A 15,831-nucleotide genomic window follows, 5' to 3' on the forward strand; every position below is an offset into this window, starting at 1 on the left:
AGGCTGAATCCTGCGAGTGTCAGCATTATTGTGGTGTGTAGGTGGTTGTTTGGGGACGGTGTGCGTCGGTGTTAACACGGCAGTGGTAAGTAAAGCCGCTTCCACGCACACACACACCCACACGCACGCACGCACGCACAAGATGAAAATTCATTAAGGTTTCTAACGATTCATCAAAGGTCTTAGGATTCGAACGCCAAAAGATTCATGAATCAATCTGAATGAATCTTAGGTGAAAGATTCATAAGGTAGGGTTGGTGCTCCCTTTAGTGGTGCTAGTTCCAATAGTGGTTGTAGTGGCATAATTTCGGAGCTGTACGACGACTTAAATACAATAGAGATATTTGTTCTAGTATGAAGTATTATGTTCTTTGATCTGCTGCGGAGTGTTCCGGAGTGTAAACCTTCCCATTCCGTCATAAATTAAGGCTCCAAGGATAATATTTTCCAAACTAAGGTTGTACAAACATGCTGGATTTCTTAAGAACTTCAGGTATGCTATGCCTTCCTTTCGCCACTATTGGTACCGTTACCTTACAACACTACTTAATTCCAGTTTTAGAAAAGTTAACACCCATCAGAACAAGAGTGCGAGGCTTTTATTTTTGAACAAGCTAGGCGTGTGAAGATCAAACCTAAGCATGCTTAGTAAGCGGATGGAAATCTTGATGCTACCATCGTATCCTTGAGTAACATTCAGCTTCATGTACGTGCCCTCGTTTCAGAAGCAAGTGCCTCGGTGAAGCCGACGGCTCCAACCAAACAGCCCAGGAAGCAGCAGCAGCAGCACGGCTGCTGGCCCAGTTACGGACGCAATGGCGGAAGATCGGACGGCTCTAGACCCGACCGTTGACGTGAGCTACAAAGAAGGACAGATCCCGCTGGAAAAGACAGATGACATTGGGCCGGTGATGCCGCCACTGCACAGCACGAAACAGCAACAGTTGCAGTACGATCACGACGTCGCACATCTGCTACAGCTGATCCCGGGGCAGCCGCACCTGCGCCAACCGATTCCCACGCAGCAACAGCAGCAGCCCCGTCTGCAGCCGGAGCCGGCGCGGGAGCTGTTGAAGAGAAAACCGCGCGCCAACGAGGACGGCAACAGCTCCCGGGCGGTGGCAGCGGACGCGCACGTCCACACGAAAGCGGCCGCAAGCGATAACGAGGACGAAGGAGGAGGCGGAGGAACTGGTGACCGTGGAGGGCCACGCAAAAGCCCTTCCGAGATGGTAACCTCAACCAGCGGCAAATCGTTCTGACCGTTTTTCCTTCGCTATTATTTGGCCACCTCGTTTTGGCAAAGTCTCGAATCAGGCTCGGTACTATCGACATACTAGGAATCTCTCCCGTGTTACTTCTTGTTTTGCACACCTTTAGTCGTAGCCGGTTGTCCGCAGCCTCATTTGGGAGTTTGCCCTTCAGTAGAATCGTTTTCTATTTCGTTGAAATCAATTTTGCGCGCCACAAGCCAGCGGACTCTCCTACTCAAGAGTCCTAAGTGTTTAGTAGGTTCACAATCTTTCTTTGTTTTTCATCGATACTATTCGAAACAATTGTAGAGGTTTCCATTACCGCTGCTTTCTCAGCTGTTGGCGTCTGGTTTGTTTTGTTTGTTTTGTTTGTTTTCGTGCGTTTCTGTTGAAGAAAAACGGTTGCATCTTAACCGAATACATATGCTCTTATCTATATATCTCTTCTTCTCTTCCATCCTTTCCTTCTTTCTCCGTATCTTTGTTTCTCTGTTTATTTCTCTATCTCTCTCTTTCTCTCTCGCTGTGGTCTCGTGGTGTCTTTGGCAGCTAGTGGTGCATCTGATCATTGGTTTCCGTGATATCTGTGTATTTACACTTGTTCTGCCGCTTGGTACCTTGCTCGTTTGTTTCATCTCCGCTTACGTCTTCCAGCCAGAGGAAATTCACGAAACGCACTGTCGGGTATGGATGTTTTTTTCTTGTTTACTTTTAACCCCTTTTTCCCAAACCTGAACCACTTGAACCGCTTTTGCCTCCAACCGTTGAACCCTGAACGCATTACGACTGCATTGCTACTCCCACGCTTCTCCCCCTCTTGTAACCGTGCAAGTCGAAGAGTCGAAGACGAGATATCCCCCCCGCGTGTAAGAAGGATACGCCCTGAAACAAAGCTTCGTGTTTGCTCTCTCTCTCTTTCTCTCTCTCTCTTTCTTTCTCTCTCTCTTTCTCTCTCTTCCTCCTCCTCCGAAGGTTTACAACATCATTCCTTCAATTAGCGCCATCACAGGCGTTAGCCCGCAACGGTACCTGTGGCGTGTGTCGATCGCACTGCACATTGGTCCACGCTTCGTCATTGCCTTCGTCTACCGGAACTGGTACCGTGCCATGGTGGACAGCATAAGCGATCCCGAGGCAAGCGAACCCTGGGAAAACCCGGGAAACACCCCCTCGAAAAGTTAGCATTTCCAACTAACCTCCCGTTTCCGTCCGATTCCGTTGTTGTTGTTCTTTCGTCGCCAAAACAGAGAGCTAGGAAGGCGTGCCGGATGATCAACGTCGTCTACTGGCTGAACCTGGTCGAGATCAGTGCTCTCTGCGGGGTAACGTACATCTCCAACAAGGAAAATTACCGTAAGTTCTCACTTCGCACAATTCCACCACCCCAGTAACCAACGTATCACTGATCCTGGTTTTTTGGATCCCCCAGCTCTGCACGAGAAGGTTTTTATCATCTTCATGACGACCTCGCTGTCGTACATGCTAGCGACGCTAAAGCTGCTGAAAATCCTACAACCGGACGGGCCGCAAACGCCGAAGGAGGAGTCCTCGCTGCGCTACAAGCAGGCGTTCTTTGCCCTCTCGATTGCCAGCACGATCGGGCTGATACTGTTTTTCTTAAAGCACCGCTTCCTCTGCCAAGATCTAGGTAAACCACTGTCGAGGGGCACTGTGCACGAAACAGCAACACAAGAGGTCGTTTCTATGATTTCTAGTTTCAAGAGTTAGCTTCAACTGTAGGGAAAGAAAAAAGAAGAGTCAAAAGACGACAACAACCATCATAAATCTTCCAACAAATATGTACTTCAGTAGGTCGATCAGATTAGATCTACTGTGGGAACTGTTTTGTTACACCCCATGCTACTTAATATCCATGTACAAATAATCAATATCTAAGGTCCTTAAGAATATTTTTGTCAGAAATTCCTAAGATGAAAATGTTCCAGTTCAGTTGGTTAATTCAGACAAACAAGTAGATAGTAGAACACGACCAAGTATCTGTTTCGTACCCAGTGCTACGCGAACCCGTTGTAGAATGATCAAAACGAAGGCTCATCCATTCCGCTACTCGAATTCCGTTTGCAGCGTTCAGCTGGTTCGCACTGTGCGAATATATCGTGGCTTCCGCCAACATGGGCTTTCACTGCACCACCATGCTGGACTTTCCGACCGAGGATTTTATCATCGCTAGAAATGCCAAACAGTACAAGAAGCCGCACAGCTCGCTCGGCTGGAAGCTGGACTAGGTGCGCTGGAGCGACATTTGAGCCGCATTGTTCAAAAGAAGCCTGCCCCGTTGGGGGACCCTGGTTTTGCGATAGATGCGAACGAAAGCGAAGCGGACTCTTCAGCACATTCCGAAGTACAGTGTGCGGTGCGCGTCGCGACCATCCTCCGCTCGGTTGGCCATCTGTGGTCCGCTTTGGCCCATGGTCAGTTTTCATTGCATCGTCATGTGGGAGAAGACGCGAATAAAGTGGGGATAGGGGGGCGGGGTGAGGCTGCGTAGACTCTTAACTTTATTTATTTCGTTGTTGTTTTTTGTTAACTTTGTTTATGAGCTTTTGAGTCGGGAAAGCCATCTTTAATTAATAATCATCTTCTTAGTTAAGTTGACAAGCATATTTTTGGATCTAATTTGTTTCGTTTGCTTTAAACGGTTTCCCGAGTAAATGTTGCAAATGTTTTCGGTAGATAGTGTAATAATGGAATCCTCGCGGCCCCCCTTCCACCTCAGCCCACCCTCCAAGCCCCTAAACGAGCAGTGGGGCCTGGTGCGATGGTGTTTGTTCGTACTCCGAACGGGAATCGTGCGACAGAAGGATATGCACACTTGCAAAGTAGAAATAGCAAACCGGAACAACGGACGGCCATAGTTTACATTCGTCGGTAACGTTTCCTCTTACCATACCTACCGTCTACCAGCGAACAGAGTCAGCAGCTTAAAGGGAACCATACTATAGCGCCATTATCCATTCTGGTTGGTCTTAGTTGTGCATACAAATTATCTGGTACCACAATTCTGTAATAGGCTGTAAACATCCGCAACACACACACACACACACACACACATACAAAGACACATACACACTCAAATGAACCAACAAGCTTTACGGCTTTTAATTTTCTTGTGCGTACGGAAGGATGATGAACATTATAATTGCCTCTGTGTATCGCGTGTAGCGTGTTAGCGTCGAGCGTGATAGAAATGCGTCAGTAAGTTAGTCAGGATTTGAACCTTGCTCCAGTAAAAAGTAATAATATTTTTTTTTCAATAAACTTTAAGCTTTAAAATAGCTTTTGTTAGAACAAGCTCAACGTCTGGCTCCATCATTTAATGTAGCGTTTGGTGTTTTGAAATAGTTTCCGAAAGTTTTAAATACCGTCACTTACCTAAATAAACGCCCGGTGGCGCTAAATAGATAAAAGTGCACCGCTTAGAACATTTGAAAGGTGTACTATTAGGGCTTCTGATAAGAAGACCTATACGAAGGGTTCGCGGAGAGATCTACGAAAGGCCTTTCCTTTCTATTCCCCGGCGGCCAAATCGTACTGATTAGCCAGTTGTCAAAATAAAGGCCAATGTAATAAAAAATTAATGTTCTGTAAAGGGTTGGATCCGACGCCTCCTGAAGGCTACTATAGGCTCTCCTCCCCAACTCCTACTCAATACGTCCGCGACGTACAGAACGGTAACTTGTCGCCTAAATATCCAATCTTGGGCACACGGGGAAACCCACCCCCTTGAGAGGATGGGCGGCAAGGCTGAATTGAGAGGGGGCTGGAACGCACGGAAAAAGGACTACGATTGGAAACTCGGTACATGGAGCTGCAGGTCTCTTACTTCACCCGGGAGCACCAGAGTACTCGCAGAGGAAGTGAGAGCCCGCAGCTTCGAGATAGTAGCACTTCAAGAGGTTCGCTGGAAGGGAATCTCGGAGCGCCCCTACCAGTGGAGACAACCACGAGCTCGGTACGGCGTTCCTTGTTACGGGTGCTATGAGAAAGCGTGTGATTGTATGGTGGCCGATCAACGACAGGATGTGCAGGTTGAGGATACGTGGACGCTTCTTTAACCTGAGCATGCACAGCCTGCACATTGGAAGCAGCGATGACGACAAAGACGCCTTTTATACGCAGCGAGGGAGTACGACGTTTTTTTTCGAGAGGGAGTACGACCGCTGCCCACAACACGATGTGAAGATCGTCATCGGAGACCTAAATGCTCTGGTCGGGCGAGAGGTGGCCTATAAACCTACGATTGGAAGCTTTAGTGTCCACCAGGTAACCAACGACAACGGCCTCCGGCTCATAAACTTCGCATCCTTGAGGCACATGAACATCCATAGCACCTTCTTTCAGCACAAACCTCGTTCATATTCTATCTATTATATTCCCAAATAGACCACGTTCTCATAGACGGAAGGCACTTCTCGGACATCATCGACGCACGTACGTACAGGGGCGCAAATCGTCGACTCGGACCACTGCCTGGTTATGGTGAAGCTACGGCGGAAGCTCTGCGTTGTCAACACACTGCGACACCGGCCTACCCCACGCCTAAACACGGATCGGCTGCGATCACCTGCTGTTGCCGAGGGCTATGCTTGGGGAAGCGCTACCGGCTCTTCGAGAGCAAGAAGTCGGAGGAGTCGGCTCGCCAGTTCTACAGGATGTTGGAGAAGCAACATCCAAGGAGGGCAACATTCTTACGGACGAGCGAGAGGTGATCGAAAGGTTGAAATGCTACTTCAACGGGCACCTGAAACAGAACAAAGCAGCTGGCAGCGATGGGCTGGTGGCAGAACTATTCAAGGAGGTGTGTGGAGGAGAACAATGAACCACGAGTTAGCTGAGCTGTATGGTGAGCCGGACATCCTGACGGTGGCGAAGGCCGGCAGGATTCGTTGGTTGGGGCATGTCATGAGCCATGAACCGAGCTACCTGGAGAACGATTGGTGACCAAGTCATGTCAGTACGACGTGCTCAACTGTGAACGGGCCATTGAAGAAGAAGAAGAAGAAGAAGAAGAAGAAGAAGTTCGACCGTAAGCGAGGAGAGACAAGCCGTTAAAATTTTTGCAAGGTCTGCTCTAGCGTTATATTTTGAATTACTTCAAGTCTTCCTATAATTTTGAGCTTTATAATTCTGAAAAAGTCACGATCGTTAATATTTGCGGAAATAGTTTCGTTAACCGAAGTTGTACGGTGACCTCACTGTCGTACAGCGAATTAGACTCGCCAGGCTCCAGTGGGCTGGTCATGTCATTAGAATGGCACCGGACGACCCAGACCGTAAAGTTCTTTTAGGCTTTCCCCAAGGACAGAGGAGGCGTGGTAGGACTAAATTGAGGTGGAAGGATGGCGTAGACGAAACCGCCAATAAAGCCGGGATACGGAATTGAACCAGCGTGACGAGCGACCGTGAGTGGTTTCGGATGGAGATTCGTCAGGCCAAGACCGTTCAGCGGTTGAAGCGCCACATAAGTACTGGTAAGTAAGTAAGTTTTGTTAACCGTACATATTTCCGAAAACTTTGACGTAACCTTCAATATTCGCTGCTTGGTCCGTTGCATACATTTGGGGGTAATTATTGCCTGAAGAGTTGTTCGTATTTGTAACGAATTAAAATGTCGTTAGTGGAAAAAATCTTTCAAAACTGCTGTCATGCTTTGCAAAAAAAACGTTTGGCGAAAGATCAGTTTTAAAAGGTACGATACTTATCATTTATTATTGTTACATTCAGTTGGAACACATAAATCAAATGGAATAAACCTCATTTGCCTAAGAGCTTATGAAACCAGCCTCCATTCACTGGAAGTCTTTCTTATGGAGAATTAGACTGTTTGCGGGTAGTTCAGTTTGGGTACTAGTTATTCTGTATGTATATTTAACAAATAGAATATGCCTCCAGATAGAATCCGGACGTACTTTATTATCTTCTAGAAGGGCAAAACAAATAGCGCTCGATGCTTATTACAATAGTTGGACGCTTATATAATGGAAAAAAACATAATCTAAATCAAAGGTTAGTTGTAAAATGTGCTACGAAACATAAGAGCGTTGCGCTGCATTCGGATTGCGCCCGTGTGTTCGAGCAATGGTGTTTACCTAAGAAAAAAACCCGATCGCAAGTAGCTTGATTGTCGGAACAAACGTAATATATATATAGTTTATTAAGTCACGTATAGATCCTGTAAAATGTTGACAAAATATGGCAAACCTACTGCTTACAGCTTGAGAGATTCCTAGTCCAGGCCAAGAAATCTTCCAGTTATTGTTCTGTCCCCAGTGTGTATTTGTCTAGTAGTACAATGCAGGGGTTGTGGATCTACAATGCCTACATTTCGATCGGTCTGTTTCAGAGACGGGCAAAGTAATGCCTCAGATGATTAGGGCCGTAACATCTGGGGTAAAATCAATTAAACAATATCTCCTTCCTAATCGGAACATGCTTGTGATATTTTCAATAGCTTAGAAAAAGCTTCAAGCTTCCAGATAGGAGAATTACTTCCGGATTCTATCTTGTCCATGCTTTATTTGTATGTACATGGTTTGTGAAAGGTTGAACTCAAGCATAAAACACGTTGCCTAACATAGTAAACATTAACGTATACCGTACACGCTGCGAGAATTTTGTGTGAATCTAACGTCCGAGATAAAAGGATTTACTCGCTTTCCTTCGCTCCATCGCTAGAACGATGCGAAGGTAAAGACAGCAGCTCACCCATCAAACGTGTTGCGCAAATCGTACTTTTCGGTTTTCCTTGACGATCCTTCCGTGACATTAAAAACGAAAGAGTGGCATGATGGGTAGCAACTGCACAACATAATAGGTGGAGATCGTGTAATAAATGAAACAAAAAATAACGTTGGCATCGTAATGAATAAATATAATACATTTTGTGTTCTACAGTTTGAACATTACATCTCGTACCATCAAGCTCCAAGAAGCATCGGCTGGTGCCCATCATTAATGGAAAACATTTAGAAAATGCTATCATTCTGATGAGAGAGAAAGAGAGAATCAAACACGTACGCGCAGGAGAACGATGCAGCTAGATGTATGGCCAAATATGCATTTTACACTAATTACTGCCAATAAAATAAAAGAACTGTTCTGCACAAAATGCAACCCATTGAGCATCGATCAATCGTCGAGTATATCGTATTTTGATTCTTATCGTTATGATAAGCTCGTGATTCTTGCTCACTTTATCCTTATGCAACACATCCCCACACCCTGTTTGCACAAACATTTGGAGCACTCGTACAACAGCGTCCACATCTGTGCTGCTTAGCTCAACATTCCCTTTCTGCTAGACCCTTGTTTTTCTTTTTTATCGGTCATGTCACTGTTTCGGTAACACAATTATCCAGATTGTTTTTTTGTTTTATTATTTTAATAGGCACTGTGATTAAAAGGAAACTCTTAATTTTATTTAGCTTTGTGCTTTCGTCTTAATATCCTGTTTGCCATTGCTTTGACCGTTTGATTGCGCTACCTATTATCGAGAAAGTCTGGTATGGGCCGGATAGGCAAATGGTTTTATTTATCGTTTGCTTTTTTGTTGTAGTATTCTTGGCCAGAAAAATACTTAATAAATACCAGGAGCTGCCTTTCAATCACGCAGTAGCGGTTGTACAGGGGGAGGGAAGGACATGAACATGTCCTTTGCGCTGCGGCTGTAGTGTACACCCTTTTTGTTTGCTTTATGTTCGCCAACGGCGTTACGTTGTTAGAGAATCGTCAGCGTCCGCGTGTGTGTGTGTGTTGATATATAAGATTAAGAATATTCATACGTTTTTCTCCTGTTTGACAGAGGTTTGTACAAGAAATTGCTCATCATCCTCTACGGAAAAAGTCTCAGACACATGGTGGTGTTCGGGCTGACGAGTGCTAGATGCCAGAAGGGCGCTTTCGTCAGCGTAGCTGGCATCGGTTTCCAGTGCCAGCGACGATGGCGGGGCGATTGGTGCTGCCGGGTGAAGCAGCAGTTCGTCGTGCGCTTCAAGTGCCGGGGGCGAGGAGGAGTGCTGGACGGTAGTCGTCGTTACCAGCTCCTCCTCCTCCGCCGGACAACAGGAGCAGCCGGCCAAGTCCGTCAGATGCTTGACCGTGATTTTGGAGGGTTGCTTTTCGAACGAAAGCGCGCAGAAATCTCCCATGGCGATGTTGGATTCGATCGCATCGTTATGGTGGTGGTGGTGGTGGTTGTTGTTGTTATAATTTTTACGACTAGCACTCGCCCTACTATTATCGATGCTTCCTTTCTTACTTTCGTCGCTGCAGTTACCAGTAATAGTATTATGATTACTTAAAATTACGCTGTAGCTGTTATTGCCTATACGACGATCCACGTTGTGATAGTTGATTTCTAGCTATTCTTTCACCAGACGGTAGATATGATGCTGAGCCCCGTGTTCGGACGTGGACACCTCGAATACGAAGGCTACACACAGCAATGTTTCGTCGGTTTCTTTGTTGGATATAACCTAACGCATGCGAATCGAGAAAAGAAACATGTCAAACAACGTATGGTCATATGCATTTTCCTTTCGCCTTACCTGCAGGATGGTGAAATTTTCCAGCACACTGTTCATCATATACTTCTCGGGAAGGTGTTTGAGCTTGTTGATGAAATTGATCATGTAGTCACACATGGGTGATCGACTAATCCGGTACACGTAACGGCCGTTCTCTATTCGGGAGTATTCAGTTTCCACCTTCTCGACAACCTGTTTGCCGAACGAGCACACCTTTGTCGAGCACGTAATCACCATATTGTCATTGCTCTCGTAGCTGAAAAACGTAAACAGTACAGCGGTTAAAATACAAACGTTTGGAGCATCTATGGAGGCCAACTGTGGTAGTTGATCAATTTAAATTAAAACTGATCTCATCGCAAACACAGCAGCTGTTGTAGCGAATGATGCTAGCGCAATTACTTACTGACTACTGACACCATAGAACGCCCCAGCATCGTTAGCGATGTTTGTGTTGAGGTCGGCCCAGAATTTCACGAGGAAGAACGCGTTGCTGGGACCTTTCTCATACAGCTCCTTGAGACCACCGGATTTCTGCGGGAACTTATCGTAGATTTCTTTCACCTCCACCGACTCGAGCGAAGGGTTTGCCGCGGTTTCGGCTATGTGCACAAACAAGTGTTTGTGGTACTGTGGTAGGGAGGAAATAGAAGCGGATGTTAGGTAGTATTCCAGCGTACGTTCAATGCTATCCGGAGGCTATCGTGTCTCTTCTAGCTGCTAAGACGGGTAGCACACGATATCGAGGAACAACGTCACTTACAGTTTCTTCAGCACGCAGCTCCAGGTATGCGCTATACTCAACCAGACGAAATTTGTGGGTCGCAATCGCTCTGCCCTCCCATTGATGTGCCGGCTGTAATGCACCGTCCGATACCGTGGTGGCTGTTTTCATCGGATAGCCAGGCTGTGCGAACGGCTTAACATCCTGTGAAGTACTCGGCTGTAGGCCCGGCTGCCAAAATTGCTGCAAGGACAGTAGTGCAACAACAAATCCAAATTGAGTACTACATTGTCTATGTAAAGGAATACGTGCCCATACGTACCACTTTCATTTTGGCCTGAAATTCACGTAGCTTTCGTCTAGCTAATACTTGTATGTGCGAGCTGACTTGTTTACGAGTTCTCGTTTTTCCCGTGCGCAGCTTTATGTATCGAGCGATAAGCTCATTGCGGCCTGCAAAATACGTTAACATATAGCGTTGCACACAGGGAATTCATAGCAAGTGTCCCGGCTCATGGAACGCAAAGCTTACCGTACATCTTCCCCTCTTCCGAGAGGATGATTTTTCTGCGGCCGCATGGTGGGTATATGGCAAGCGCCTCCTGGAAACTCTGCTCGATATCCGGACTCCAGACACCTTCGGCATCTGCTGACGAGAGATCCTTTTCGTCCTAACACAAGAGCTCATGAGGAGTTGGGAGAGGTGGGGGAGGTACGGGAATAATTTGCACGATCGTTCCGTTCATTCCGGGGCGGGTGTTTGTTTGTTGTGGGTTGGAGAAAGGATAACGTACGCAGTAGGCGGTACAGTGAATGAAAATATAAGACAGAAAGTGCAAAAACAATAAAACAGATTCTTCCTGGACCTCCCTTCTGTATTTTCCTAGTTGACCTTTTAACGTAATACTCACATCCTGGAAAAAGAAGGAAAAAGGAAAAAGAAAAGATTACTCATTTGCAATCATTTCTAAACATTAAGGGAAGCTGACTATTGATAGTTTCGATTAGACAGATAAGAAGTTAAGAACCTCTAGAAGGATAACCGCAGCACAGCGCATCCGCGCCAGAACCTGTAAGATATAATTTGAGTGGAATGTTTGCTTACATCGCTCATATCGCCGACATCCAAATGTTTGCTGCCATCGACGCCGGATCCATTCGTGTCATCCGGGACCAACGATCCGGCCGTTGGCCCTGGACCCATTTGCGTCCACCGTGCCGTAATGGTGCTGGCTGCCAGTCCACTATCTGCGGAGAGAACGGCAAGTGAGAAGCATAGATTATTATTCGATTCGGCACTAAAATATAATCCAAACTATACATAGATATACAGTTTTCCAACGCAAAAGTTATCATAGACAAAGATGATCGCTACAAATCTAGCTGGGGGTAGTGAACAAGTTTTCGCTCGCGTTGCATGGGAAATCTTCTCGCGGGACGAAATTTAAAAAATGTCACACCTGTTTTCTGGTCTTTCATAGGGGAATAGTCGATGTTCTCGTTATTATGTTGCGGGCCGGGTTTGCAAAACTGCGCGAGTTCACATCCGGCCCGGTTGACACGAGTGGCGTCGCGAACTAAGTCGTAAAAAGTAAGGTTATGAAACCAGTGTCAATTCCAAGAACGGGGCACGTAGCAACGTAGCTTCCGACGTAGCTGGAAAACGGCGCTTTCGTTTGGCGCCGACAAACGAAGAAATAAGTTTGTAAGAGTAACATCTGATGGCATGTCATTGCTTTTCATGCTTGCGTTTTGCTCGGTTAGCATTTTGCGGGAACACCTAAATCTAATATTGTTCGTTATTATGATGAAAAAAAGATGGCTTTACGTCGAAGCATAACTGCACGAATACTTTTTTAGATCCCTGCAAAACGCACTTCCATTTAGCATACTGAAAATTACGCTTATGGAGCGTAATTGCTTGCCACAGTTTTTGTTTAATTTCCATGCGACTCAATTTGTAAACATTAACCATGTTCTGCTGCACGGTAATATAAGGTGTATGACGAATTTGATGAAAATAACGGGCATGCTTTAGAATGTGAAGAAAATGTACAAACTGTTTCTTTACTTCTGATACCTGTATAGCCAACAACAGTCATGAACAGTATAGTCAACTGATGCCAGATAGATCTGGATCTTGTGACGAAGTATGCATGAGAAATCTATTTTTTCGTCATAGATTACGATATCATTTCTCATTTTTCTTAGCTAACCAAGTTTTTCTTCAGTACACTCCGTGCTAGAACTTGGAATTGTAATCGTCCCTCATACATTCGTGTAGATATGTTTTTTTGAATAACTTTCATCTGTTTTGTCGAGCAAAAACTATGCTGGTGAGCACAGAATCTATTAGTATTTGAAGAAGAAAATAGATCGGCATATAGAAAATAATGAAACGTCCATGCAAAAAGTGCGGGGTGTTCCTAGCGTGCGCTGGGTAGAAGATGTGGTGCAGCAGTTGATCGTTTCTATATTTAGTAAGAGTTTCGCAAAAAGGTTTGAGATGTTGCGCGTTTAGAACTGTGTATACCAGCTGCGTAAAGTAAGGGTTGAGTACTTGTAGTCACGGTGCGTCTTGCTTATTTTCATGGTCGTTAGCGAGGAGTGTCGTTAGAGAAGCTGGCGTGTAAGGCAACATGGCAGGAAGGGGCAGCAAATAAACAATCGGAGGGGCTGATGTGCACAGAGCTAATCAGTTGAACGAAGCGGTCAAAGGGTCTTCTATATTTTCGAAACATATTATGTACTGGTTATGTTCAAAACTACGGACAAACAGAGGTACAAGGCCAACAACGCTCTAATTCACACAAGAAAAACGGAAACAAGATCACTCGAAAAACAAAAGCATAACAACTACAGAACATAACTGAATGAAACAAGCAACAGTTAAACCAAGCCTTAACACAAACACACAGTCATGCGCTCTCTTCTGTTGTAACATGTGCGTGTTGTAATTTAGAATCAGTCATTTACCTCCAAAAATTAACATTTATCAGCGAAAAACGGTTCGACAGTGTGCCTTTGATGGGTGGTATTGGATGACTAGCAGTCCGTTTTCCTCTCTGTCTGTCCAAGAGCAACAAATTGTTGATAGTACTTTCCTATATGCGATGGTTATGATGGTTATCTCGGAATGCCGGCCTCTCTGCGCGATTCGCCTGTTCGGTGCAGTTTTTCCAGGCAGCGAGCTGCGATGAGCGAATATGTCTAAACGTTCTTGCGGCGCAAATCGGGCGAGCTGTTGATCGATGCGTTGTCACTACACTGCTTTAAACACAACACTACATAGGAAACCTCCCGTCCTGTCTCTACGCGTTTTCCCGGCGGGCTATAATACGGAACACTTATTCACATGCACGTGTTTCGGCTTTCCCTGCACCTGCAGTTCTGTATGATAGAATAGAGAGAAGAGCTGTGTAAAATATTGCGCATTAATCGCAAATTTTATAACCAATATTCACTAGAGGTTATTTATTTTCTATTTTTCCATTGGGTTTTAAATTGAACTGGTTCAGTTACCAAATGAGTTTAGATGTAATTGTGCATTATAACAACTTTAGCAGCAACATTGTAACCATTGTTATAATTGTCTTAAGTCATGAAATGTTGCGTTTGCTTGCAATTCATTGCTTATAAAGGTGCTTTTAATCATGCCTTTTCTGTTTTTAAACGATAAATAAGATCAATGACGTACAAAAAAATGGTCCCGTAAATTTGTTACATTGTAGAGAGAAAGTTTTCAAGTACCCCGACAGATTACTACGCTCTTCAGGTTGTAGAAAATCCGTCAGGAAATTGATCAATGATAATCATTTGAACGTCACTCAGTTGTTGGCAAAACCCTCTCCAAACAATCCACAGCAGCTGTGTAATCTTATTACAGTTGAAGTGTCAATTGAAACCAATTTTAATATAAAAACCTCACACCATAGGGTAAAGGAATTCTACCTGCTACTCCAGTTTGGCAGTAATGAAAATCCATGTTTTGTTTTAACGAATATACAGCAAAAGAAAGGATATGAGATGACCGTTGCATCGCGTGGCGTGCTAGATGTTGCCAACAACAGTGCTTTTCATACTTGACTGCACCGTGCCAGTGTGCTTGGTAATCAAATAGTTTCTCCGAACATCATCGAGTCACTCGGTTTTTCGCCAAACAGTTTAGTTTTATTGTTTCTATTTTGCTACGGCTCGGAGAAGAGAGTTGGCGGGGAAATATAACAAACAATTAGTTGCACAAAAAAGGCGTAATTGCGCCGCACGACCGAGAGTCGTCAATAAAATCGTATTTACATGGAACAGTTGGATCGAATCCAAACTTTCAAGGCAAGAGCTGCTCGCACATTTTCATCCCTTGTACTCTGAGGCATTGCCTTTGTTTGGTGTAACCATGCTACTAAAATACTGCTCGTTCCACAGTTTGACGAAATTTGTCCACCAGATGGAGTTTAATCTTAGAAACCCGTGCCTTGAGCTTGAAATGGTTGGTAGAAGTGCTCATGGTAGAAAATTGAACATCCACAACACGTTGGTAGTGGGCCAGGGGACACGCAAAATAACACTTCTTATGAGTGATGTAGAAATAAAATTTTAAAAAATCAAACAACAAATCGGTTACCATCACGACATTCGTATATATGCAAGTAGAAAACGAATGCGAGTATGAAAACATGAAAATAGTGGATTCAGTCATACGTTTTCACAGCATCTCCTCCTGGTCAAATGACGTAGGGCGCGCTATGCTTGCTAACGCTGTTAAAGTAACTTTAACTAGGTGACATCCCGCATTATTAATCGTCGAATTCACCATTATGATACTTTACACTTCTTTATGCAACAGAGGAAATTGACTTGTATATATTTTTGATGATATTGTACAATTGTATTGATATTGTACAATTTCCATAAAAAAGGATATCTTTGTATTCTGTGTATCGTTTCTTCAGGACGTCGAATTTCTCTTCAATACTTCTCGTAGACATACATGAGAAGGAGTTTAAATAAAAGGCTTTTCCGCTGATCCATTCCATGATCGGGGGATGCACTCAGTTCGACTCTTAACGTGGAATCAGTACTGATTTTAATTAATTAATTAATTAATTAAATTATGCTTTTAGCTAGAAAAAGGAGCTGAGGCACGTTTCATGGAGACTATATGCTGAAAATATCTATAAAGGATTGCAAGCTGTTGTAAAAAATAAGTCCAATTTTGGGCATAGGTATAGAAACCTTTAGAGCAATGGAAACGTCTGGAGGGTCCCGTTTATCCAACCGCTTGGGCCCCCCGGACGGATTGATCCGCTTC

General features: G+C 44.7%; 2 protein-coding genes across 2 annotated transcripts; one reads left to right on the plus strand and one right to left on the minus strand.

Moving 5' to 3' along the window:
- The first annotated feature begins 815 nt into the window (after positions 1-815).
- On the plus strand, positions 816-3,499 carry LOC131290507 (post-GPI attachment to proteins factor 2-like). Its single transcript, XM_058319658.1, has 6 exons — positions 816-1,232; positions 1,803-1,937; positions 2,226-2,387; positions 2,501-2,606; positions 2,683-2,901; positions 3,339-3,499. Exons 1-6 carry the CDS (start codon positions 816-818, stop codon positions 3,497-3,499), a joined length of 1,200 nt encoding a protein of 399 aa, XP_058175641.1.
- A 6,108-nt stretch (positions 3,500-9,607) lies between these two features.
- On the minus strand, positions 9,608-13,892 carry LOC131290922 (protein scalloped-like). The gene is made up of 8 exons (XM_058320110.1): positions 13,500-13,892; positions 11,629-11,771; positions 11,056-11,194; positions 10,846-10,976; positions 10,563-10,766; positions 10,206-10,429; positions 9,821-10,055; positions 9,608-9,748 (listed from the first exon to the last, which is right to left on the minus strand). Exons 1-8 carry the CDS (start codon positions 13,513-13,515, stop codon positions 9,635-9,637), a joined length of 1,206 nt encoding a protein of 401 aa, XP_058176093.1. The 5' UTR covers positions 13,516-13,892; the 3' UTR covers positions 9,608-9,634.
- Between the last annotated feature and the right edge of the window lie 1,939 nt (positions 13,893-15,831).

This window comes from Anopheles ziemanni, chromosome X, assembly GCF_943734765.1.
Source record: "Anopheles ziemanni chromosome X, idAnoZiCoDA_A2_x.2, whole genome shotgun sequence".
NCBI lineage: Eukaryota > Metazoa > Arthropoda > Insecta > Diptera > Culicidae > Anopheles > Anopheles ziemanni.